At 39.2% G+C, this 24,540-nt stretch overlaps 1 protein-coding gene across 8 annotated transcripts in view; it reads right to left on the bottom strand.

The window, feature by feature from the left end:
* LOC146568864 (ankyrin-3-like) overlaps nucleotides 1-24,540 on the bottom strand; it is a 128,033-nt gene that overhangs the window by 46,698 nt on the left and 56,795 nt on the right. For 6 of the 8 annotated variants that reach the window (XM_085285193.1, XM_085285195.1, XM_085285196.1 and 3 more), the window contains exons 9-26: nucleotides 22,865-22,963; nucleotides 22,285-22,383; nucleotides 21,994-22,191; nucleotides 19,878-19,976; nucleotides 19,472-19,570; nucleotides 17,762-17,860; nucleotides 15,669-15,866; nucleotides 14,388-14,486; nucleotides 14,110-14,208; nucleotides 13,024-13,221; nucleotides 12,578-12,676; nucleotides 11,208-11,306; nucleotides 11,016-11,114; nucleotides 10,836-10,931; nucleotides 10,087-10,159; nucleotides 9,379-9,438; nucleotides 6,674-6,709; nucleotides 2,453-2,576 (exon numbers count right to left, since the gene is read on the bottom strand). In XM_085285193.1, coding sequence (XP_085141319.1) covers nucleotides 2,453-2,576; nucleotides 6,674-6,709; nucleotides 9,379-9,438; nucleotides 10,087-10,159; nucleotides 10,836-10,931; nucleotides 11,016-11,114; nucleotides 11,208-11,306; nucleotides 12,578-12,676; nucleotides 13,024-13,221; nucleotides 14,110-14,208; nucleotides 14,388-14,486; nucleotides 15,669-15,866; nucleotides 17,762-17,860; nucleotides 19,472-19,570; nucleotides 19,878-19,976; nucleotides 21,994-22,191; nucleotides 22,285-22,383; nucleotides 22,865-22,963 — 1,973 coding nt within the window. Of the gene's footprint in view, nucleotides 1-80; nucleotides 93-2,452; nucleotides 2,577-6,673; nucleotides 6,710-9,378; nucleotides 9,439-10,086; nucleotides 10,160-10,835; nucleotides 10,932-11,015; nucleotides 11,115-11,207; nucleotides 11,307-12,577; nucleotides 12,677-13,023; nucleotides 13,222-14,109; nucleotides 14,209-14,387; nucleotides 14,487-15,668; nucleotides 15,867-17,761; nucleotides 17,861-19,471; nucleotides 19,571-19,877; nucleotides 19,977-21,993; nucleotides 22,192-22,284; nucleotides 22,384-22,864; nucleotides 22,964-24,540 lie in introns of all 8 variants that reach the window. The other 2 variants (XM_085285201.1, XM_085285194.1) reach the window with 2 other exon arrangements.

Raw genomic sequence — 24,540 nt, 5'->3', positions numbered from 1 at the left:
TAGCAACTGGGGTTTAAGGGAGTGGGGAAGGGGTGAGATGGGGGAGGTATAGCGAGGCCTCGTCATGCCTTGAGTCTTACCTGACTTTCGGACTAACGTTAACAACGGACATGAGGAGAGAATAAAACATCATGAACAAACAGAGGAGTGGACAGAAAGACGAGAAGCCAGAGCACAGATGCAGGTTGGTACAATGATGACAAATGGCTGACTGCCTAACCAGCTGCCTGAAACTTTGTGCATGAGGGAGGAGTTGCAAATAGGGAGGTGTTAGAGTATTCCAGCTCTGAGATCTGAATGACCCTTAATCTCTGAGGAGAAACATGTGCCTCGATAGCTGCTAAATGCGCCACCATTCTCATCAGTTAGCTATGGTTTGCCTGCTTTTTGTTGCTCTGCGGGTATGAAGCACTTAGTTTTATTTGAGTTTTATCTGTTGTAGCTATAAAAAAAAGGGGGAGAACAAAAAGACTGAAACCAAATAGCCCGTGTTTCAGGCCATGGAACCAAATCAGATGTTTGTAAAACTCCAAACATTCTAGAGCTGAGATGAACTGCACACAGATGATAATTCTCCATCTCATCACATTGAATAAGACTTTAAATCTGATCTATTCTTACAACAAACTTCCACTATTTTCATTGTACATGTAAAATGACAATAGAAGGCTATTTTATTCTATTCTTTCTAACAAAAAAAGATTGCTAAGTTGAAATTGGGGATCAGAATTTGTATTACATCAACCTCTAGTATCATAAATTATGCAGGATACTCATGTTCTGCTGTTAATATTATGAGGAAAACCTGGAAGGCACTTTCTAAAACTTTTTTATTTTTATAACATTTTTATTAAAATTTATTATCTTCTAGATGGACTGCACTGGAAGTTATTTGAACCAATTACTGCATGAGAAACCAGTTTGTTAAACTATCTCTAAGCTAGATTGGTCAAACACACACACACACGCACGCACAGACATCACCCCTCAAACAGTGTGTGTTGATCTAACCCAGCACTCAAGGCCATGCAATCGAACGTGCTTCTAATTTCCTGTGGCTCAGCGTGCATGTGTGTCACGCTTTAGATATTCAATAACCCCTCCCTCTTCAGCCAGTTGCACAAGTGTCAATATTTTCATACAAGCATAAAGTTCAGCAGTTGCAGGGTGCAAACTGTAACCTCTGGGTGTGTTTGTGTGTGTGACATGTAGGGATCAGAATAATGGAAAGCTACATTGTTATTTAAAATCTTCTGACATACAAACAAGATCATTTCAACTTAAAAACCTGCAGCTCTGTGAGTTTATCCATTTTCTGTGTGCAAACTGTATTTTTAGATCATGAGGTATCACAAGATTTCTTGTGCTGTTAAAAGTAGTTCATGAACTCTGTTCTGATTAACACTGCAGTATCTAGTCAAGCAGTAACTGTGTCTGAAAAAGACCCATTAAATAAAGATAAAATGCACTACAAAAGAATAGATGACCACAAATGAAGACAAGCATCTGCCCAACTATTTTTCCATAAAAATCCATAAACTCGTGTGAAAGAGCAGTTTCTTGTTTTGTACTTTAGAGGTTTTATTTTAAAACCATTTGACCTATGCTACGCCCATGTTTTTTCTTTTAGGTCTTTGCTGAAAAAGTTCCACAGCACACGTTATCTGCAGATCTTTGTAAAATATGTGGTATGAGAAGATTGGTGACGTAGTGATAGCTTGCAGCCACCTGACTGCTTGCAAGGAAGCTCTGTTTAAATCAATAAAGGGCTAATCAAGGGGCTAAGTCGGTTAGGTTGGTAATCGCTTTCTTCACAAGATTTTTTCACCTTTAACTAGTCTTTAAACCTTCATTCTTTTGCAAATACTCTACTATTTGTTCCCATGTCAGATATTAGGTTGTATAAAGAGACAAAGGTGATTCTGCCTGACACAGTGACTTGTCTAAATAAATCGCAACATAGCTACACCCTTTATCATCTATTTTATTCTAAATGCCACCATCACCAAGTTAATAGACCTAAACTTCCAGTGGAGACCATAAAATCATCATGAAAAGGTTTAGTGAGGTCATAATTTAAGTCAGAATTAAGGTCAGTTTCTTAATCTTTTTACAAACAGAAGAGTTGCACCTTGCTGGCCTTCAGCAAGATTGCACGTTTAAGATAGTTGTCTTCACATTTTAAACCCAGAAGCTATGCCTGGATCTATAAGAGTCGTGGATCTATAAATACTGCTTCTGGGAAAATGCTGAAACAAAACTACAACCGTGGTAATTTTTTTTAGCCATGGAAATTTTATATTTTTGTAAACCTCCACATTTCTCACAGTCGGCAGCTGCAATGTTATGTATGTCATAACAACTGATGTTACAATGCTACATGTAGAAAACATACAAAAGCTAGGAACAGACACAGCACAAACGCAAATTGCTGCATGTTATAGCATGTTACCTCTGAGATCGTGCCCCAATGCTGAAGCCCATGTAGCCGTCCTGAGGGAGTGAGTCGTCGCCCAGTTCCCGCAGATCCTGGGGGGCCATATATTTGTCCGTGTCCCCCGTCATCGCATCGTCACCTGGTGGTTTAAAACACAGAGAGCGTTAACTTTACAAAAAAGGTTCTGCATACATTTTTACTCTCGTCTGCAGAAGGTAATGCCAAAACTTTAAGGTCACAGTCTCTTCAATCAATAACTGCTTTCTGGGTTTCTTTTAGCAAGTTAGATCTTTAACACAAATCTGTGCTGCCCAGTCAGTTGGCCCTGTTTTTTATCATTCATGCAGACCAACACACACACACACACACACACACACACACACACACACACACACACACACACTGGCTCTTTTAGACAGATCAATGCAGCTTCTGCCTACAGGCTGTTTTCCAGTCCAGTTTTGGTTCAACAAACACAAACAAAAGTCCTGCTGTCACTGAAAGCTTTTTGTCTCTGTCTCCTGGTGACAAAAAATGGTTAACAGTAACAAGTGAAGCTTGGAAACAGCAAATAATTCCACTATCAGGGCCTACAAAACTAACTTTTATATCAAAATAAAGGTACGTTTTCAGCAGGTTTAACTGACCACAAGAAGAAAATGCTTTCTCTACAGCCGAGCCCCAGGACATCATTGCAAGTATGTTGCAAAGAAGTGGTTAGAAACATACGTTACAGGTGTCGCAAGAAAACAGGTAGGAGCATGCTATTCCCCTCAGAGGTACAGTAGTTCCTATCCTACTGATGAACCTGTGACTGCAGAGTTAAAAAAGCGAGGGGAGGAGAGCAAGTGCATGCAGGCGGAAAAATGAGGGGAAAGAAAAGGAAGGCATTCCAACAACCACAAAGCAACAGAGACCCCCCCTCTCCTTCTCGTGTCCCCTCACCCCCTGCTGGTACAGCACCCCTCCCCCTAAACTTTCTCTCTCTTTCTTGCACACACACATATTCACAAACATTTTACAGACCCCATCTGGCCACATTCCAACCCATTCTCCAGGAACCCTTCTCATTTCAGCTTCAACATGAGCAGAAACCCCCTCCTCAGTTAGCCACAAACTCACCTCCTGCTTTAAAGCACTTCATTCAGCCACAAGTCCAGTTTGGAGGATTTTGCCCTGAACTAACTTTTCCTCGACTTGTAACCTCCCTTTAGCTCTCTGTCGCTCTCTCCTGCACACACTGTCTATCTTTCTTTCACAGCCCGGCACTCACACAAACAGATCGGCTTTCTCCCGCCTACCCACTCCAGGATTATCCAGTGTGTGTGTGTGAGTGTGTGTGTGTGTGTTTCCGAACAGACACCTAGAGCTCACTGCAAGACAGAAATAGTAAGTGGGTGTGTGACTTAGACTTAGCCGTCTAACACTGAAACTGGATGTACACATAGAGTGGAATGCACAAACTCTGTTTTCCTTAACTTCCAGTTCTCAATCTTGTGATTTCTATTCGTGCACTGGTTTGTTTACATATCATATTGTATGTCTCTTTAATTTCCAAAGCACGGCTGACTCTGTCTGCCCCCCCTTTTTTTTTTTATCTCTCTTGCTTCTCCATGTAAATTCTTTGGTGTCAGTCACAAATGACCTCACTCATTCAGCTGCTTTGCATGTCAGAAAGTTGTAACTTTGCCACGTCTTTCCTGAATCAGATATTATGCAAATATCTAATAAAGAACTGGAACTTGCAGCTTGGTAGAAAATTGAAAAGCCATTCCAAGTCCAGCAAAATGTGCTGATAATAATGCAGAGGTTCTAGACTGCAGTATGGGCAGAGTGAGCTTTGGTGACTAAAAGCAACCTTCGCCAAATTTAGCTTAAGATTCTAACAATGTGACTTCTGCCACAACCCACATGAAAACAAAGGATGAAGCAATGCAGATTATACCGGTTGGCACTGACACCGAAGCATCTAGAGACACGAGGGAAATACAGGCATGTATTTATCTGTGCAACAAACCGATGTTGTACATTGTCATGGATAATGTGGATAATGCAAATTCTTCACTTGTATACACACTTTTTTAGATTCTAGTCAACAAAACCAATACTCAGTGTATCTGCAGTAGTTGCAATTCAACATGTTATTTTCATGAACATGTTTTCTTTCTACATTATCCCATTATTTTTCAAAGTATTCTGCTGACATGCCTGTTTGCACTTCTATGGACTGCACTGTTAATTTTCAAAAGGACAGTGTACTGTTTTAAAAACATTATCTTTTTTATTTTACCTCCAACCTTCCTGTCTTTTTTTGTAAGTGTTATATTATCCACAAGGCTGACAGTCAATGTTCTGGCTAGAGCCTGATGGATTTTTAAGATCAATACTGACACAGATTTTATCATATCATTTTGTAAAAGCCAGTATTCTGATATATCAGCCCTTTTTTTATTCAGCTACAAAACATAAACAGGTATTGCTCTGTTATATGTAAATTAATTGAAGGGTGTTTCTCCAGTCTTTACTTTTTAAATGTTCATTTATCAGCTAGTTTAAATGTTGGTACAGAAAGACTGTTAAATAGCTAATGCTGGCCAATAACACCGGCCCACTGATACACCAACGCCTGATTCTTGAACCTCCAAATTAATTCAATTTCAAATTTGCATTTTCTGCCCGTAATAGATGTGGAAGGGTTCATTTGAGGTAACATTTAGGCAGTAAACAGAATCTGACTTTGGAAAATCACTAGAGACTGTTTTCAAACTTTAGGGCCCTTGGCTATTAAGAAAAGCATCAAGTTTCTGTAATGCATTTTAAAGCCAAGAAGCAAATCTGTTCATGCTGACCATTTATGTGCCACATGTCCAAACATTTTCTATCTAAGGCTGTATTAAAAACTTGAAGCCCCCAGATAATTAAATATCGAGGGTTAGTGAACGTGCCGGAGGCGCACACAGAACTTTCCAAAACCACAAAAACACCTTTCACATAGTGGCTTTCACCCATATTGAAAAGTTGATAACAACTTTATGGTAACCACCTAACAAGACTACCCAATTTTAAAAACAAAACAAGTATATTTAAAAACAGCTGAAAAGCTACTTCTTGTTTGTTGGTTCCAGCTGTTTATGTAAGTTTTCTTTTGAGTTTATTACATACTTATTACATATATAGAAGTACTAGAAAGCCACAGTCTGTTTGCAAGCTTCTCCAAAGCATGAGAGCTGCACACACACTTGTAGCTCACTTCAGGGGCGATTTATAACCTGCAGTTTGGTAAAAGTTTGATTCTTTTTTTTCTAAAGTTTACTAAAGACTGCTTGGATGGCTTCCCATAATTACTTGTTATAGCCTTCTCAAATTCTCAAAGGTACTATAAAGAAAACAGCTGTAAAGGAAACTCTGATCTCATGAGTTTTAGTACCTAAAAACTCGGAAACACTGACTCTTTCTGTTACTGTTCTGGGAACATTTGAGTGAAACTGGGAGGAGATCAATAATGCAAGTGACTCATCACAATGACAGAATGCCATCCCCTGAATACAGTGATAACACCAGCATTGTTGGGCAGCCCATGTCTGAAAGAAGGTTCTTATTTGCAGCCTATTAATCAGTTTTATTACATAAATGAACAGGTTGTCCTCCTTAAATGACAGGTTGCTATATTTAGCTATATTTACAATGTGAATCGGCAAAACTTCAGACAGGAATAAAGGGCCAAAGATGGAAAAAAGACATTAAAATCAGTCACTACATTGGTTATTGGTCATAAACTGAATACCGACATGCCGTGTGTATGTTTTACCCTTTAAATCCTTTAACCAACTTTAACTGACTTTACTGGTCTGGAAAATCTCTCACGAAGGCAAAGTTTACAAATTGCACAGGGGTCTCCTGATTTAGATCATGGATTGAGTGTGTTACTGGAGATGTTAAACACCATTCCTCCACTGGTATGCGAGCTTGAGAGTGTATATTTGTGCGCGTTGAGTTGCCCTCGTTATATTTTTAGATCAAAAATTAAACACGGACACACTGCTGAAGCTCTACAATCAAAACAAGCACTGCACAAAGTCAGCGTGAAGGCAAGTCATGCACATATGTATGAAATCTTTTTTTTTTTTTTTAATACCAACAAACTCACACACAGTGTTTAGTTGCATCAGTTCAGCTGTGCCAGTTCACGCTGGGTATTAGAGTTAGTTACAACAAGATCACTTTCGTTTGACTTACAGGAATAGCTGATGCAGATATTTCCAACATCCATTTCTGTTTAAACACAAGCAGAATCACATTTGACCATTTCTGTCTACATTTGGAAACACACAGTGTAAAAGATGGACCTAGCTTCCAGCTCTCAAAAGAGGAAACTATTTCATGACCAGTAGGGGGATGACTCTTTTCCTTGAAAAAAACACTTTTGGTTATACAAGTCTGCAGAGGTTTGCTGTGTAACATCATGTGCACCTTTCTCAAAACTTGTCCGTCCTAAAAACATGTGCATTTCCAGACTGGTTGGCAAGGGGTTCCTGGGGTTCCTGGTTGTAGCTAGGTGAAATCAGTCTCAAAGACTGGCGCAATGACAATGTTCTTGCAATTGCTTTCATTTCTAGTATATTGCCAAAGTCGTCTGTAGTTTGCACGGAAGATGCCAACTCGTCTGCATACACTTTGTAGTAAAACTTGACGGTCTCCGTTTTTTGCTTGTGGAGTTTCACTACCATCTGAAGAGTAGCTGAGTGTCTGCAGAGAAGTTGGTGTCCTCCAAATAATCTATGGACAACCTTGGCAATCTGCAAGCAACCAAAGCAATCCCAACAAGGTTTTTGGCATCCGTTCAGGAAATGCACATTTTTTCCTCTCACAACCAGTGGTTTCAGACTGGTCTCACACTAACTTACACTGTCACCAGGAGTATTACACATCAAAAATGGCAGAAAATTTAGTATCACATGGTTAGCAGGCACGTGTCTGCAAAAACTAAACAGGAAAATTGCCCTTAGCTCCCTTACTTTGGACCTCGGTATTATGTAATAAACTAATTTGCTAGTTTTTGGGACAAAGTAAATGAAAGATGTAGTTCATTATGTAAATTATGGTCATTATTAAGAGGAGGATTAACTAGGGTATGCTCACTGGGTAATGACTTGTCAATCTCAAGTCAGAGCCACACTTTACTTGTCACATCCTATTTCAAAAAGCTAGAAGGCGGAGGCGAGATTTGTGTATGATCACATTACTCCAGCCTTCGTTTTTATCAGTTGCCATCTCATCTCTTTTTTTTTATCCTATTTTCCCTCAAAAAATTCAAATTTCTAATGCAAACTTGGACCAGTAAAACTCACTGTGAGGTCACCAGAATATCGAGACATAGAGCTATACTGTATTTACATTTCATTAAGTACACTGTATTTGACATCAGCAGAGGTTTTCTAGTAATTTTGTGATATATTCACACTACTGCAGGAAAGTGAACTGTTAAAAGTAGATTACATTTCTGCAAGCTCATATTTATCCACTGTAAACTACAGAAACCATGAAGCGTGTGACAAGCTAAAAATGAAAGCCTATCATTGGGAAAACACCACAGGGGGGAGGACGAGCCAAGCTCCCCCCCTAAAAAAAAAAAAAGAAATCTACTGATCATTAATTCCCTGTCTGTTTGTCATTGGGCACTGGTGGTCAAGAGCTCAAGTTCAGATCCTTTTGAGCCATACAGGAGTCTAAAAAAAGAGTAGAAAAGAGTAAACACACACACACACTGCAGCAGCTGCTTCAGTGTGTTTGCTTTGGCCTGAACGTGTGAAACTACAATGAAAGCATCACTGACAAGCCCACGAAGACAAAGGATCAAGTGTATGTGTATTCTACTCCGCGGTGTGAAAAGAAATCTGTTACACACTTCCCGACGCTCCATATCCAGACAGTTGGCATGGCAACCGGCAGAAAGGCATATCCCCTGCATTTGGTTGCACAAAAGTACAGGAGGTTTCACAAAAATGCAGTGTGTGCGTGTGGAAGGGGGAAGGCAGCAGGGGAAAGTACTCAAGTACAGCGTGGTGTCTCACACATGCATGAATGAAGAACAAAAGTTTTGGAAAAATACTTGGGAAAACAATGAAGAAGAGAGTAGTGCCATTTTAAAGCCATGCCAAAGTTAGTGATTCTCAGTAATTGAAAACACTGCTTCTAGTGTCACGTCAATAAATCACCCTCATCACATCATAAGTTTAAGACATCCACAGTGCTGTGACTTCACTATATTCACAATAAAACAAACATAATTTTTTTCTAATATGGTTGACATCGGAGCTTTTTGCTAGCAACCAGATATATGAAATACTCCAAAAATCAATCTGGAGGAGGTAAAAACATGGCACATTAATACAACTAATTGATGATTATTTAAAAAAAAATTCTGTCTTGTTACCTGCTTAACCTTAACGAAATATAGTAGCCTGAAACTGACATTACGAGACAAAACATGTTAAACATGTAAGCATAGATGAGTGTTTTGTGGCACTTTTTTTGCCAATTCTATTGCTAGTATCCACCTCTATCTCCTTCAAGGTTAATTTGATTTCAAGTGCATCCCATCATATTGCAACTTTTAGACATTTATTAGTCTTTTGCAAGCAGACATAAATGACAAAGACACCTTTGTGCATTTTGACAGACAAATAAAGGTGCTTTGGTGAAAAAAAGATCTGCAGTATCGAAACATTTTTCCTCAATTAGCATTATTAATCTGTAGCATAATATAGGCTGTTTTACATGTGAGTTATTATTTATTTTGAATGAATCGTGATTCCACTGTGACACAAGAAAAGCAAGAGACTGGAAATAGTTAGAACAAATGAATGACGCGTTAGAGAAGGGTTGTAAAAGGAAATGCTTTAAAGAACAAAAAATGTAGAAAGATTAAAAAAATAAAATACCTTCTTCCACATCAGAAAAATAGTCCTCTGTGATCATTTCGGGGATATTGGCTTTATACACTGTGTGTTTGAATGAAGGAAAGACAAAAAAAGAACCAAAAATAGATGGAGAAATCATATTCACATCAAAATCATAGGAAAAGGAAGAACTGAAAATAAACGTGATTATTATTATTAAATGTTTTAGTTCCATTTGTTACATTGAAAATATCAAAATAAAGTTTCCAATCATGCACACGATTGTATGTCAAGTCACAATTTGGACTCAAATTTAGAAGTTAGAGTTATATTTGAGATATGAAACTCATAGATTTTAGATAGTAACCTGAAATTTTGACTTAGTAATGGAAAAAATATGTGTTGCTTTGGGGGGGTTACAGTGGCGGAAACAAACCTTTCAATTATCAAATAAAAAATAAACAAATAAACATACTGGTTGAAGAACAACAGCAGGTTTTTTCTTCTGAATTACTCAGAAGAAGTAGAAGCAACACAAAATCTTTCATTGACAATAAAAAAAAAATAGAGGGAAATCTAACAATGACAGTACAGTGCTGAAATATTCACTTATTCCAGCCACAAAAGCAAATGTGACCCAAGCTGATATTTTAAAGAATTTGTCTCTCTTCAGGTTGCAAAGACAAGTCTTGCCTTGATATTTATACATCAATAGAATTACTTTAAAAATGCTGTTAAGCAAAACTTTACCTTCATCATCGGACATGTCCAGCACCTCGTTCATGGTCTCGGGGACATTCATTTTGTGCTTCTCGATTACAGTCTGTTGAACAGAAACACGCTCTTAATATCATGACAGTAACTTTACCAAAGTACACGTAATCCAGATTTCTATCCCAGTACAACAGCATCTCTATTCCTGCACTGTTTACTGTGACAATGTTCCAGTAACTTTGCATTTCTATGTTTATGTAGGTCTTTTCTTTCATGTTATTTTTTTAATGTAGCAATACAAACTTATGTGCGCAAATAATAATTCAAAATGTTCTAGAAAGCCTTTGACAGTAGCTTTTATATAGATATATTTTTTTATGTCTGTGAAGGCTCTCAGTCATCCAGGTCATCGTAGTCTATGGAGCTTGGAAAGAAAAGCGTCTGGACTTCTTAAAGAGCTTCTTTAAGTTCTTATAGAACTTAAAGAAGTCCAGACGCTTTTCTTTCCAAGCTCCATAGAATTAAGTTTTTTAAACACTATCTTAGGCCAGTGCCTTCAATGCTTCTGTTTTTGTGAAGTAACTGCCTGTTACTTCACTGTTAATGCCCGAGGCATTTCAAGATAGCTGCTAAGCGGCAGGAACTGCCTCTAGGATTCAGATTTAAGTATAACTACTACTAAGTTTAAGTATAACTGTATCTATACAGTTAGATACAAGTAAACCATTGAGAAGCCATATTAAACCATACATCACATTTGAACACTCTTTTAAACACATACACACCTGAGTGGTCAGAGTCTCCTCTGTGACCACCTTGAGCGTGTCCACAACAGAGATATAGCCGAGCCTCCTTGCAATGGACAGAGCGCTGTTTCCATTCTGGACAAGTAATAAAAATGATGAGAATTGGTGTTGAAACTAAAAATAAATGAATAAATATTTCAGATTTCTGAGCGTACTGACATTAGTGAGTTCATTGGGCGATGCTCCATGGTGTAACAGCAAGTTGATGATGTGTGTGTGTCCCTGCTGTGCAGCCTGATGGAGAGGTGTGTAGCCGTTCTGCGGGGGAGGGATGAGAGAGAGCATTAGAAGATGTTCACAGAGACAGAAAATCAGTGACGTATGGTGAATATACACGAAAATAACAGTTACCTTTGTCTTGGCGTTGACCTTCGCCTGATTTTTCAGCAGAAAGTTAACCATCTTCACGTTGCCATAGTGACAGGCCACATGAAGTGGAGTGTATCCAAGCTGATGAAAAAGAAATGTAACTTCTGTTAGCACCACTGTGGCTACAATAAGGCATGTATTCATACACTGAAGCCAAAAGGCAGGGAGAGCAGGTGCAAGACCCCCCTAAATGACAACAGATACGACACTCAAATCAAAAATACCACATATGACATAAGATGGAAAACTTGGGGTAGAGGTGGGTTGGAAAGAGGCTTGCAGAGGTAGCAGCAGATGAGCTGTAGGCTGATTGTGGCCTATGTGAATTAACAGTCTTCCCAAGTCCCTTTATAAAACAATAAGACCACATGAGAAACTGGTGAGGATAACTGATTTCTGTATGGCCTATGAGGATTTTTGCCCTGTGACAACTTAATGTTCAGACTGCTTCAGCACCCACACTTTGAGACAAGAGCTCATTTATTTTGTCTGAAAATTAAGCTGAGTGTAAACTGTGAACATTTAAGCAGCTGCACGTGAAACATGTCCAATGCAAACCAAAACAGTTGTTCTGCCGTGCAGTTTGAAGTTGACACTCTAACACTGTTTCATAAGATCTGAAATTCAAGTTGATTGTCTCACAAAGTAAAAGCTATATTTCCAAAATAAAGGCAAATGGAAGCAAGAGAGGAAAAATAGGCAAAATTCAATGTCTGAATTCCTACAAAGAAGGAAATTTAGTTAATTTGCAGCAGCAGAAGCTTTGTTTGTATGATGCGTCCTCCAGCTGTTGCCATTTCCGAGCCAAGGAGGTCATGACATGGAAACACATAGCAGAGGTATTCCAGCTGTGATCAGCATAGCCCGCAATTACCAATCTTATATTTATAAAACAACAATATTAGACAGGGTGGACTGCAATTAACTTTAAAGACTGCTGAAATCCCACAGTGCTTATGCGCCTTTAAGGGCAGCTATAAAAGAACGATATCGTTTATTTTTGTGTGAGTTCTGTAAAAGACTCAAAGGCTGGACATGATTCAGCAGCTGTTAATGTCTAAATAAGTTCTGGCAGGACTTTTTGCGCTTCTTGATGGCATTTTAAAATCATGTCTTTTTAAAAATTACAAGGCATGTGTTTAATTATTCAATTATCCTATTAAAACTAGAAATGTGTCACTTTTGTGGGAACCTGCCTTGTCAAAAATACAAAAAGTGAGAGCACTGGCACAGACCAAAGCCCAAACCCCAAATGATACTTAATTTACAGCGGTGAAGTGGCAAGATAAGCAAATCCACTTTGCAAATGCCTTAATAACTTTAATCCAAAGACATGAGGAGGCTATCATTACCTTGGTCTCTGGATCTATGAAGGCTCCTTGGTTGCACAAGACCTCAGCAACATTGACTTTATCCTCCTGGGCAGCCAGGTGAAGTGGAGTCAAACCAGACTGAAGGTACAGAAACAAAGAAATAGAGAAATACAGTCAAATACACAAATGACAGAAGAGTGCTGAACACAGTAGTTTGACTGAGACAGCTTGAAATGAAGCCGTTTAAGACACAATGACAGGTTTGCACATCACGGTAATGAAGCACAAATGACAGAAAAATGACAAAAGAAATAACCATCAAAATAACAGAGTTCTGGATAAACAAATATTATTTGTGTAAGTAAAATCAAGGCCCTGCCTGTTTGATACGTGTCGATGGTACACAGACACAAATACACTGCAAACATTAATCTTCTGTCATTGCATGTCAGCCAGAGATCTACACACTAATAAAGGGAAAACACCTTATTGCCCATGTGAATAGGAGCGTCCCGAGCCAGCAGCAGCGTCACAATGTCCACGTTTCCTTCCTGCGCTGCAAGGTGCAGGGGAGTGATGCCCTGCCGCGTTACAGAGTTGGTAGAGGCGCTGTATTCCAGTAAGGTGGTCGTTATCTCCATCTGATTCTTCTTAGCTGCAATATGTAGTGGAGTGTAACCATTCTGGAAAGCAGAGAACGGGAAAATTGACCGTTTTTCTTTTATAATTGAGCTAAGTCACATTTTGTCTTTGCAGAAGACAAAAACTCTGTAACCCTAACCCTGGTTCAATGTTCCACAGAATTAATGTAGCACTCTTGACCCTTCATGATGCTGGCTGGTAATTGTAATAATTACAATGCTAACTGTACAAGAAAAAAGATGACGGGGGGGAGACAAAAAAGGAGACTGAGAATCTTATTTATTTCCCTCTTCCAAACTGAAGAGAAAGTAGCATGTATATATACCAGAGGAAAAAGGAACCACTTGTATTGATCCTTGTTCTTATGCAGCAAGGAAACTGGGCATGAGTGATGGATATTCGGTAGTTTTAGAGGATTTGCTTCATTTGTAAAGAAACTTATTTGTAACTTTTGTCTGCAACCAATAAAATTCCCAGTGGAGAGGTTCTCCATGCCAGCACGGTTGGCAGAAGCCAAGCTGGAGATGCGATATGCTTCTAAATATCTACCTAGTGGTGAAGAGCAATATTTTTAAGCTTCATTTATGTCCCGAACCTGAAGATATTTGCCTTAAAGGATTAAAAAAATGCATCCCTTCAGTGTTCTACCAGAAAATATTGGACTCTTGTTGACTTCAGCAGGAGCTCTACCAAAATATATGATGATAGCGTGGAAGGGCAATCTAATCAGCATGTGGAGCACAGTGTAATTGCATGTAATTGGCCGAATCAGAATCAGAATCAGAATACTTTATTGATCCCTGGGGGAAATTATTTATGAATGAATGAATCTAGGTCAGTGTGCTCTCATCCTGAGCCAAAGTGAGGGGTTTTAGTGCATTGTAGGGACATTCAATTTGACCTCCACTGACAGTTTGATTGACTCTTACCTTTGCAGCAGCGTGCGGTGAGGCTCCCTGGTTGAGCAAGAGCAGCGCCACCTTCTGGTTATCATAGTGTGCTGCTACATGCAGTGGAGTTAGTCCACTCTGAACACACATACACAACAATTGTTAGACGGTGATTTATCGTACATGTCGTGGAGAGCAGCTGGAGCAGAGGTGACGTGGAAAGTATTGTGAAAGCTACACCCACGATGACAGCTGAGGCGGTACTGATGTGTGCGACATCAATATAAGTCTCTCTCAGATGCACAAACATGCATTACCTTTCCAGCAGCATCAGGCTGAGCGTTCTTCTGCAGCAGCAGGTTGGCCACCTCGATTTTCCCATATTTTGCTGCGACGTGCAAAGGAGTGAAGCCCTTCTGCAGAAACACAAAGGAACATTACACCTAATTTAATACAGTTACTTCTTCTCCCATGACTCATTTTCTACACATGGCAGCCCAACAGAACCACATGTGTTTAATCATAAAGTAAGCGAGCAATTTTCAGGATTATGTCATGACAACATGGAGAACTGCCCCCTTGGTCCTTAAACACAAATCAGCACAGGGTGGAGAAACTTAGTGCTTGATTTAGATTCTTTAGCTCTGAGGGAACAGATTCAAAAACCATGATCATGATTCAGAAGCGGGCCTGTAGAAGTTTGTATGGAAAGACGGAGGAAGCTAATGGGATGTAGAGATGGGAGTTTAACTGCAACTCGATTAAATTAAACCTCACTGGGATTTGGGACGTATGTGTGCGTCATATGTCTTTTACATTGAGTACAAGTTACTGCAGCTCCAAACAATGTAAGATTTGAAAACCATGTTATGCACATAACCTAAGAAGAAAGTCTTACACTTCTGGTTTTACAATTGCATCACAGTCTTTAAAGCTGTTGTGAATTTAGTGGACTTTCTAATGGGTGGAGCAACTTAAAAACAAAGCGGACATCTGAAACCTGTTGCTAAATTTTCTGATTCATCCAGACATTGCTAAAAATTACCTGGTCTGTCTTTAAAGAGTTAAAAATACGTGGCCATAAAATGCTCTGCTGAAACGTAAATTGATGCTTTTGAAATGAGTAACTGACATGGAAAACTGAGCCAAAAGTCGACAAAGGCTTCTCCAGCAACAGCATTTCATTTTCAGACTCTATGCTCTTACTTTGTCCACAACCTTATTATGACATCTTTTCCACTGGCAGACTGTCAACTATAACTGGTATTCCACAATCATGTAACTCCACTCAGTCCAAATGTTGCAAAATCCCTGTAGAATTCATGCATTAACATTTTTCAAGCTTTTCCAGGATGAGACAGGACAACCATCATGTTACCAGCTGCAAGGATGCAAATCTAGCTGATCTGCAACAGGATAAAACCTCCTCTCTGTCTTCAGCAGATTGAATTAAAGTTTTTGGACTAGTTTATGAGTATAAGCACATAAGCCATCAGTGTCTGTGTGAGTACTGATTAACTAGTTTGCCTGCACAATATGTTTGTGTGCATCTGTGGGTTTGAATAATAATTTTGTTTATGTGCAAGTTTCATATTTACCTTAGTAGTAATGCCCAGACTAGCTCCATGGTCCAGCAGCGTTGCAGCTATATCTCTGTGCCCCTCCCTGGCGGCTAGGTGTAGGGGGGTGTATCCAGAGTTGGTCGTGGCATCTGAGTATGCTCCGTTCGCCAGGAGCTGCTGCACAATATCTTGCTTACCAAGACGGCTTGAGATGTGCAGAGGAGTCTGGTCATCCTGATAGAAAAATCCAGCAAAAAACACCTTTTATTATTAAAAAGGACCAACATTTGGAGCCATGTTTCTGGACAAGATGCAGCCCACTTAACAAATGTTTTTGGTATCTCCAAACTCCTGTGGAAAATCTCTGGCTCCATCTGCTAATCGCGCCAACTGCATTTTTGTTGTTTTGCAGTGACATTCAAAAAAGAAAAAGAAAAACACATTTGCAACTTAAACAGCAAGACAATGAATTTGCCATAAAGCAAGAGAAAGCAAACAAGGAGACAGATTCACAGCTGAAGCCTCTTCAGTGACCCCTCTTATATTTTCACATTATTTATTTTAAATGGCAGCATATAAACAGAGTAAATTCAGAATGAGCTTCTGTGCTTCGCGTAACACTTATTCTCCCCTGAAGCCATCCATTGAAAATACTGAAGCATATTTGACACAGACATTTCTCTGATGTAATATATGGGACTGTTTTTGCATTGTATTGGTCTTGAACAATAGCATACGTATGATAATAGAACCAAACTGATACAGAAATTTCATTGAAGAAATATTTGCACAAATATATTGGAATATATCATTTTTAAATTTAATGCAATGTACTTCACAAGCTATTGGGCATTTTAAATGCAACACACTGCTCACCTCCACATCCCCTTAGGAGTAATGTATATTCGACTAAATATGTGATAGACTGCAAACAAAGCATCTGAAGCTGCTCTAGTGAACAAATTATGTTAGAAACTCAACCATTATTATTGGCTCATGCTGGATAACATGCAACATGTTACATATTTGCAGCAGGCTCATACTGGCTAATAATATTATCCAAGGAATATATCAGTTGGGATCTATTGGAAAGAATTTATTTCATCATCATCATATTGTTACAGGTACAGGGAACCCTATTACTTTTCATAGCAGTGCAGGACAGGGACATGAATAACTTATTAGAAGTCACATTATTTGTCCTGTGAGCTCCAGGAGGTTGTTCTTTGTGTACAGGCTCTGATCAGCTGACCTGTGTTGTTGCTGCTGGCTCTGCTGGAGGTTTTTTTGCTCTTTTTGGATTTACTAAACTGAATTCTACTACATGAGCAGATGTGGTATGCGCTAATATGGCTGCTTTCCATCTGCTGGCCAGTTTAAAGGTGGATTTTGGGAACTGATGACTTCTCCTTTTGACTTAAGCTCACAGTGACCACAGATACCACAGTCTTTTCTGCACCAGTCCAGCACAGTCCATTACTGTAAACTGAACCACAATGCTGGAAATCACCCAGTTCAACATGCACTTACTGCCTGTGATTCTCACAAAACCTTATTATCTTTCAATATATTGTATAAGACATTTCCCAGTAAATAACCAGATAACTTTAGCAACACATTTGCTGAGTCAAAGTCACACTCACATAATAGCAACTCTGTTTATCATGACTGCTCTTTTGTAGCTCTGAGTAGATTGTAGATCCTTGCGAATAACAGCCTCGTGTAACTAGAATTTTTACTCCTATTTGTATCCAAAAAATGCATAAAAGGACAAACAAGAAAAATGATTTATGAAGAGTGTGCAGGTGAAGCATAAGGCAACATTATTTTCTAATTTGTTGAGTATTGCAGCTGCTTACATAAAAGAACTGCAACACATAAAAAACCAGACTCGCTTGATATTATTATGTATGAAATGCACACCAGGTAGCGTTACTTAATAAATTAAGCTGACAGAAAGTTTTTCTGAATAATTTTGACCCATGACTGTAACTTTTCAGTAATTAAACATGTGCAAAGACACATTACATAAGCATACAAACACACACTTGTGCTCACATTTAGTAGCTCTAATGCCCAGGCGCATATAAACACCAGATAATCGTTACTGATTGAGAGTGATGCTCTACCTTGGCCTTGGCGTCGACTCGTGCTCCATTCTGAATCAGATACCGGACCACATTGGACTGTCCCGCCCTCGCTGCCATGTGGAGTGCTGTCTCCCCCCTCTGAAGCACACGCAGAAAACGAGGGATGGATAGTTATTCCAAAGTTTTGAATGTTACTCTTTCTTTGAAAACACCCTCATACAAAAAAACTTCTTTTTGTGAAGACGTACACTGGGAAGGAGTGGCTGACAAAGAGAAAGAGCCAGATAGACCCCCTCGCTCGCTCTCCACACCCAACTCACCATAATGACGTCCCATAATGCTCTGTTACTACGGTAACCTGGCCACAGACACGACGTGGGCGACCAAACACTCGGGGTTGAAGAGTTGACTGTGCACTACTCGTTCCCCTCTTTCTTTCTTCCTCGCTCTTGCCTTTCTCTTTGGCTCAGCTTACTTTTTTCTCCTCTTTTTCTCCTTTCATGTCATCCCAGAGTTAATGGGGTCAGTAGTAAAGTTTGTAGCTCCTACTGAGGAGTGTTGATGGACCAGATGAGAATTAGAGCACATTTCCGTATGAGCAAATTACATTAAATACCTCCTCTCCACCTACGGAGGATTTCTCTGCTGTCTGCACCAATTAAGGTTTAGATTTTGTGGATAAACAGCTAGTGTTAAGTCACTTCCTATGTTTGTATTTCTCTCTCTCTGTGCAATTAGCTGTTTTAGGTATTGTTTCAGATTTTTTAAAGGGTTTCATAGGCTTTGTGCTGCTCTTGAGTTTTGAATCCTTAGTCAAAACATCTGACTTGGGTGTCTGTTTAGGTTTTTCTAAAGCTATTCTGGTCTTTGAAGGTTTGATTTGTGCGTTTTGTAGGCTGAATTTTGATTCCTGTTGTGATATGTTTTCATTCTAGCAATACTGAGGCTCAGGTTTATTGCACTCTCTGAGCCCTAATTACTGTTTAGAATTTATAAACTTTCTAGTCTTAGTTTTGAGTTCCTTAGTTTAAGTGTCTGTTATGAGTTAGTCATTTCCTGCTGGCGTACTTCCCTCACCATTTCGCTAACTGCTCCTTCCTGTCTCATCTTTCTCTGTTTATGCCTTCATTGTCCAGTCTTCTACTGTGTCTGCCATGTGTACTGATAGTCTTGTCTCTATGTTTAGAGATATTTCCTGTTTTATTTTAAATGTTGGTTTTCTTTCATGTCTTGTGTCACTTTTGCGGCTTTATGTTTTTGACTGTATTGATCGTCTTCACCTGTTTCTCATCCCCAGTCACCCCTCGGTGTATAAATAGTCTTATCTGCATCTTTCCCCGTGTGCCTGTATGGATTTTGATTCTGTTTTTGCCATCTGAGCTCTGAGCTCATCAGCTTTGATAAAAGATTTTATTGTAAAAACAAAGGGGGGCCTAGCAAAAACAAGTTTGGGAACCACTGGTTTAAGCTTTATAAAGTTATGAGCTAATAATATGGTTTGTACAATTTTTGAAGATGCTGAGAACTAAATGAAATGAAGCAAAAAGATCTAAATTTTCATCTGTTATACAGTAAAGAGGAAATATTCAAATATTATGGTTAAAAATATATTATAAGCAAATATATTTCACTTTGCTTTCCCCCCGCCCGCCCACCCAGCACATGGAAGGAAAAGAAAAGGAAAGAATATCCTCTCACGCCCCCTGTCTTATCACACGGTAATGATGATGACGAACTTCCTGAACTCACCACATTGCTTGTGTTTGGTGAAGCCCCGTGGTTGATTAGCTGGTGGACGATGTTTTCATGTCCCATAAAAGCTGCAACGTGGATCGGCGTCAGACCGGACTAGAGATGGAAACGCAAAGAAGAGAGGAAAAGAAAAAAAGTCAATGAATTAAAGAAACACTAAAGAAGCACGAGAACATTTCTGTAGGTCATTAAATGCAAATGTGCAAACTTTTAAGAAAGTCAGTCTGCTATCAATCAACACAAGACCAACTATTACAGTATTTCTTCTGAAATGTAGTGGATTACAGGTGTAGAGTAGCAGTAGAGGTAGAATTTCCCCACTCCAACAACTAAATTAACAAACTACACAAAAATAATTGATGTCTTAGTGCTTAAATGACACACACACTCCAGACACACTTACCTCTGTGACAGCCTGTATAGACGCTCCATGCTTCAGAAGCAGCTCCATCACCTTAAGTCTGTTTTTCTTGCAGGCAATGTGCAGGGGAGTGAAACCATTCTATGAAAGACAAAAAGAAATAAATAAAAGTATAAAAATAGTCCAAACAGTCTTTGTGTTTGGCTTTGTAGGACTTGCAGACAAATCTGGAACACCGAGTGGAAACTACAGCACAAAGGGGGGACTGTTTTTTCTTTTATCCCCTCTCTTTCTCTCCCTCTGCCTCTTAAAACCCTCTGCTTGCAAACCAGACAAGCATGTGTGGAAATAATCGAGTGGACTGTAAGCTATCAAAAAAAAATAAAAACTCCTCTACACTGAAATAGATACTTTCCTTTACAACTCACTTTTCTCTCTCTCCTCACCCTCCTTCATCCCTCCCCTCCTTTACTCTCCTGACTTTGAGGTTTCAGGCTCAGTCCTATGACTTCATTTTCCTCTCCATGTCCTTTTCCCCGTCTTACTTATTCTCTCTGGTTATAAAGTCCCAGTGCTCTAACCACACCCAGACTGCTCCCATTGCAGAGCAGCAATGCTCGTCTTATGCCAAGACATCGGCTGGGATACTAAAGTCTTTTTAATTCTACTTGTTTCTTTGTGTTCCCCATCAAATGTTGCATCTCAGCCTTTTTTCTTTTTTGTTAGTGGAAAAAGGAAAGGTTCATTAAAAAAATGTAATAAAAGAAGAAAAAATGAGAGAAGGCAGAGAGGTACAACTTAAATAGACGAAAAAACATTTTTGGGTAGTTGTAAAGTGAAATGACTGAAATGTCACAACCCTGAGCAGCACAGCAGGTGCTCTAATACTTCATTTTCATCAGTTTTCTATGTCGCTGCATATTATGCAGATGCAGCGGTCAAGCAGCATTTTTACAGCACCAAACTTTGGCGCTAGAATAAAAACTCTTTAAACCTGAACCTTCAAATAAGTGCCCAAAAATTAAATTATTTTGAAAATGGAACATTTGAACCTTTTGACAAATTAAAAAAAAAAAAATTACATATCAATTTGCATATATGAGTTTTAATTTGTATCATGTTTACTATAGCAGCAATCAGATTTAGTTTATTGCTAAAACATGTATTGTGGAATTTATTTAGGGTTTCTGGGGAGAAAAATATTTTCACTGATGATGCAGGAGTCTCAAAACCTCACAAAAACTATATGTAGTAAATATAATACACTAGACGTTAAGTGGTTGAAATTGCAATACCTCAAATGGCCACTTGAGGCTCACTCCAAAAGCATGTCAATCCCCACAGACTATCAGGTTAAAATGTAAAAACCTTCGAGCAGAAATAAACATTTACAAGTTTACAGTCCAGCTTTGTTCTGTGACACTGTAGGGGGGATTTTTTTTTCAAACTGAATTTAAAATGTTTTGAGGCTTACGCTTATTCATATTTTGTGGTGTGGTTGACAGATGCCTGCCAAGAGGCGGCTGTGGCTGTCTACTAGTTGTCACCTCAGCTGAGTTCGTAGTGCTGGTGCAGTCTGGAGCTCATCCAAGAATATTGTGCTCCAGTTTTGGGGAGTGCAAATTTGCTATTTATTAGCAAGATGCACTGATCAGATGGTATCTGTGGCTATGCAATCCACCAATAGAAAGTGAAGCCACGTTTGATTAACATGTTATCACATTGCTAACCAAGTTAGCTAGCAGTAGCTGGCAAGTTAGAACTTCACTACTTCTTCAAATATCCACCAAATTTTTAAGCTTAAGGTTTCAACGTGGGAGCCCACAGACAACTGCATGAGATCATGGAGCTTTTATCTGCAGCTAATAGCTTTGTCTACATTCAAATTAAATGCAATTGTCATTGAGATTGTCATTGCTAAAAAGAAGGCGCTCAAATATTCAGCAAAACTGTTGTTATACAGGAACAGGATTTCAATAAGAGTCACAACATGTCTTATCATTTTTAACTTTACATAAAAGAATTCCTGCTTCTCTTGATTAGCCCAAGCAACGAGATGCTCTGAGATGATGAGCCCTTTTAATTCCTCTCCATTATTTTGTACTTTTCATCAATTTTTATTTATTTTTATCACAATAAATAATTGAGATCCCCTCACCAGCGCCTTGGCGTTGGGATTGGCTTTCTTGTCCACGATGACCTTCGCCACCTTGTAGTGCCCACAGTGGGCAGCAACGTGCAGCGCCGTCAGGTAGTCGTTTGTCACGTCATCCACGGGCGCGTCGTGGTGCAGCAGCAGCTGAACACAGTTGAGGTGGTCGCCTTGCGTCGCCATGTGAAGAGGAGACAGACCGTTCTGGAAGGAAAAGGAGGAGAAAGATGTTCAGCGATGTGAAGTTAATACGGATGCAGTTTGCTAATGTGATTTTGTTGGCTTGTTCTTAAAAACCTTGGTCTTTGACAGTATTGGAGCTCCTCTGTTCAGCAGCATCTCCACTACTTGCTCATGGCCACTTCTGGCGCCACAGTGAAGAGGAGTTAGACCGTCCTGTGAAAACAAACACCTGCTGCTCAGCCGTGAACTTCATACCATCATCAACAAGCTCGTTGAGCAACAGACAAGATTTGACATGACACCGCAGGTGATGCTTAATCCTCGCACAGCTGTGGGTGGGATTAGATAATAATAATTTTAGGGTTTTTGGAAATCTCTCAGCTAAAAAATTATATGATGGACAAATGTAAAGCACCCTACACCTAGTGATTATGGATTTTATCCTCTCATTTTTAATTAATGTTTTTTACCCTTCCATTATATTCATTTCACATACCACCCTGTGTAAACAGCCTACGTATGGTTGTATGTTTACTTTATCGGGAGTTATGTTAGTTTGATGTAAAGCACTTCTAAATTATATTGAAATATTGAACGTCTATGAGCATTAAATACACGAATACACGTTTAAATATCAATATTTAAATCTAAACTGAACACTGCATCAAATAACATTGTGCGCATGTGATTGTACCTTGGTGCGTGCATCTATCTTGGCCCCTCTCTCCAGCAGCAGTCGCACCATGTTGCTGTTCCCACGTTTGGATGCTACGTGCAGCGGTGTTATGTCGTTCTGCAGGAAACAGAGATGCATTGTTTAGCTATTCAGACGAAGAGAAAAGAAAAATCAACATTTATTTCAGGAAAAGAGAAGGAGTACCACTGCTAATACGTCACTTTTAGGGAAAATTGGCTCTATTTGACAGTGCCAGAGGGAAATGGCTAAATACCCCCCTCTAGAGGACAGTGATCATTCCAGCCAGAGCGACCTTAGCTTTGAGGTTCTGTTCTAAAAATGCCAGAGACTTCTAATATCTCTATGTGTTCACCAGAGATTGTGTGTATTTCCAGTATGTGTTTGATATTTTGCCACCAAAGAACACAGTTTTCACAGTTATTTAAAAGGAAATGTTAGCTTTAATCTAGACTTTTCTCAGCATCAACACATTTCAGCCTTCTTATATCCGGTGTTTGAACAGGCCCTTACTGCCAGAGTCATCATCCACTGAATATTTATTTTAAGGTTGAGTAACTGGAGTTTCATCCAAATGTTACTCATGTAAGAGTAAATAAATATGCCAGGGTTCTACATTTTCAGTAGTGAGAGAGGCAAAATCGTGTGTGTGTGTGTGGGAGAGAGAGATGATATGTAAAGTACTAAACCTGGTCCAGGCTTTGAATGTGATTATTAAAATGATTCCTTGGCTTTGAAAACATCATGCAACATTTGAAGATTCTAACAAATATCTCTCAGCAGATTTCCTTAACTTTAAACATAATTAAATAGAAATAATGAACAAAATAAAGATGAACTGAACCTAATTTGACATTCAGAGCATGAATTTGGGCGTTTCAGAAACAATAAATGCAAGTGCGGTAGAGGAAAGGAACATCCCGCATTCAAAAAACACGATGAAGAGAGAACATCCTGATAAAACAGAATGCGGCACATTCACTGCTTTAGCTCAATATCTTGTTTTCATATTGTTAGCAGAAAAATCACAATTTAAATGTAATTACTGGCCCACCCCTACTGTGCATGGTTGCAGTGAGGGTTGAGTGTGAGGGTGTGGCTCAATGGTGTGTTTTTAATGGTTCTTGGGGAAAAAAATAAAGCTCTTTGTGGCACAAAGGAATCAGAGAGGCCGGCATGACTATTCTCTGCTTTGAGTAAAGTGATGCATTTATTGAATCTGGACAAAACACATCAAAAGACAAACACCTTTAATCCTAACTTGGAACATTAGAAGTTACTTGACTGACATTATAGACATGGAAAAGAAACAACTTCTATTCATGTTTTGTAATCTGTTCATGAGTGATGGGAAGGTGGAGCATGTGGTGTACATGTGGATTAATGCTCGTGTTACCCAACTTCTCACCTATGGTGATGAAATGTGCATAGTTAGCAAAAAAATAAGGGTGCAAATATAAAAGGGTGGGCTCAGCTGCAGACATAGAGGAGCTCAGAGTAAAGCCACTGATCCTTCATGTGGAAAGAAGCCAACTGAGGTGATTCAGAAATCGACTGGGAGCTTCCCTTCTGGGTTTTCTGGGATGCCCAACTTGGAGGAGACCCTGGGACAGACCCAGATCATACTGGAGATTATTTATCTCATCATGTCTAGGAATGCCTTTGGATCTCCCTGT

This window comes from Mchenga conophoros, linkage group LG8, assembly GCF_057382185.1.
Source record: "Mchenga conophoros isolate Kocher_MC1m ecotype Shallow Benthic linkage group LG8, M_conophoros_male_GT1.1, whole genome shotgun sequence".
Lineage (NCBI taxonomy): Eukaryota > Metazoa > Chordata > Actinopteri > Cichliformes > Cichlidae > Mchenga > Mchenga conophoros.
This window is presented reverse-complemented; position numbering and strand designations above follow the sequence as displayed.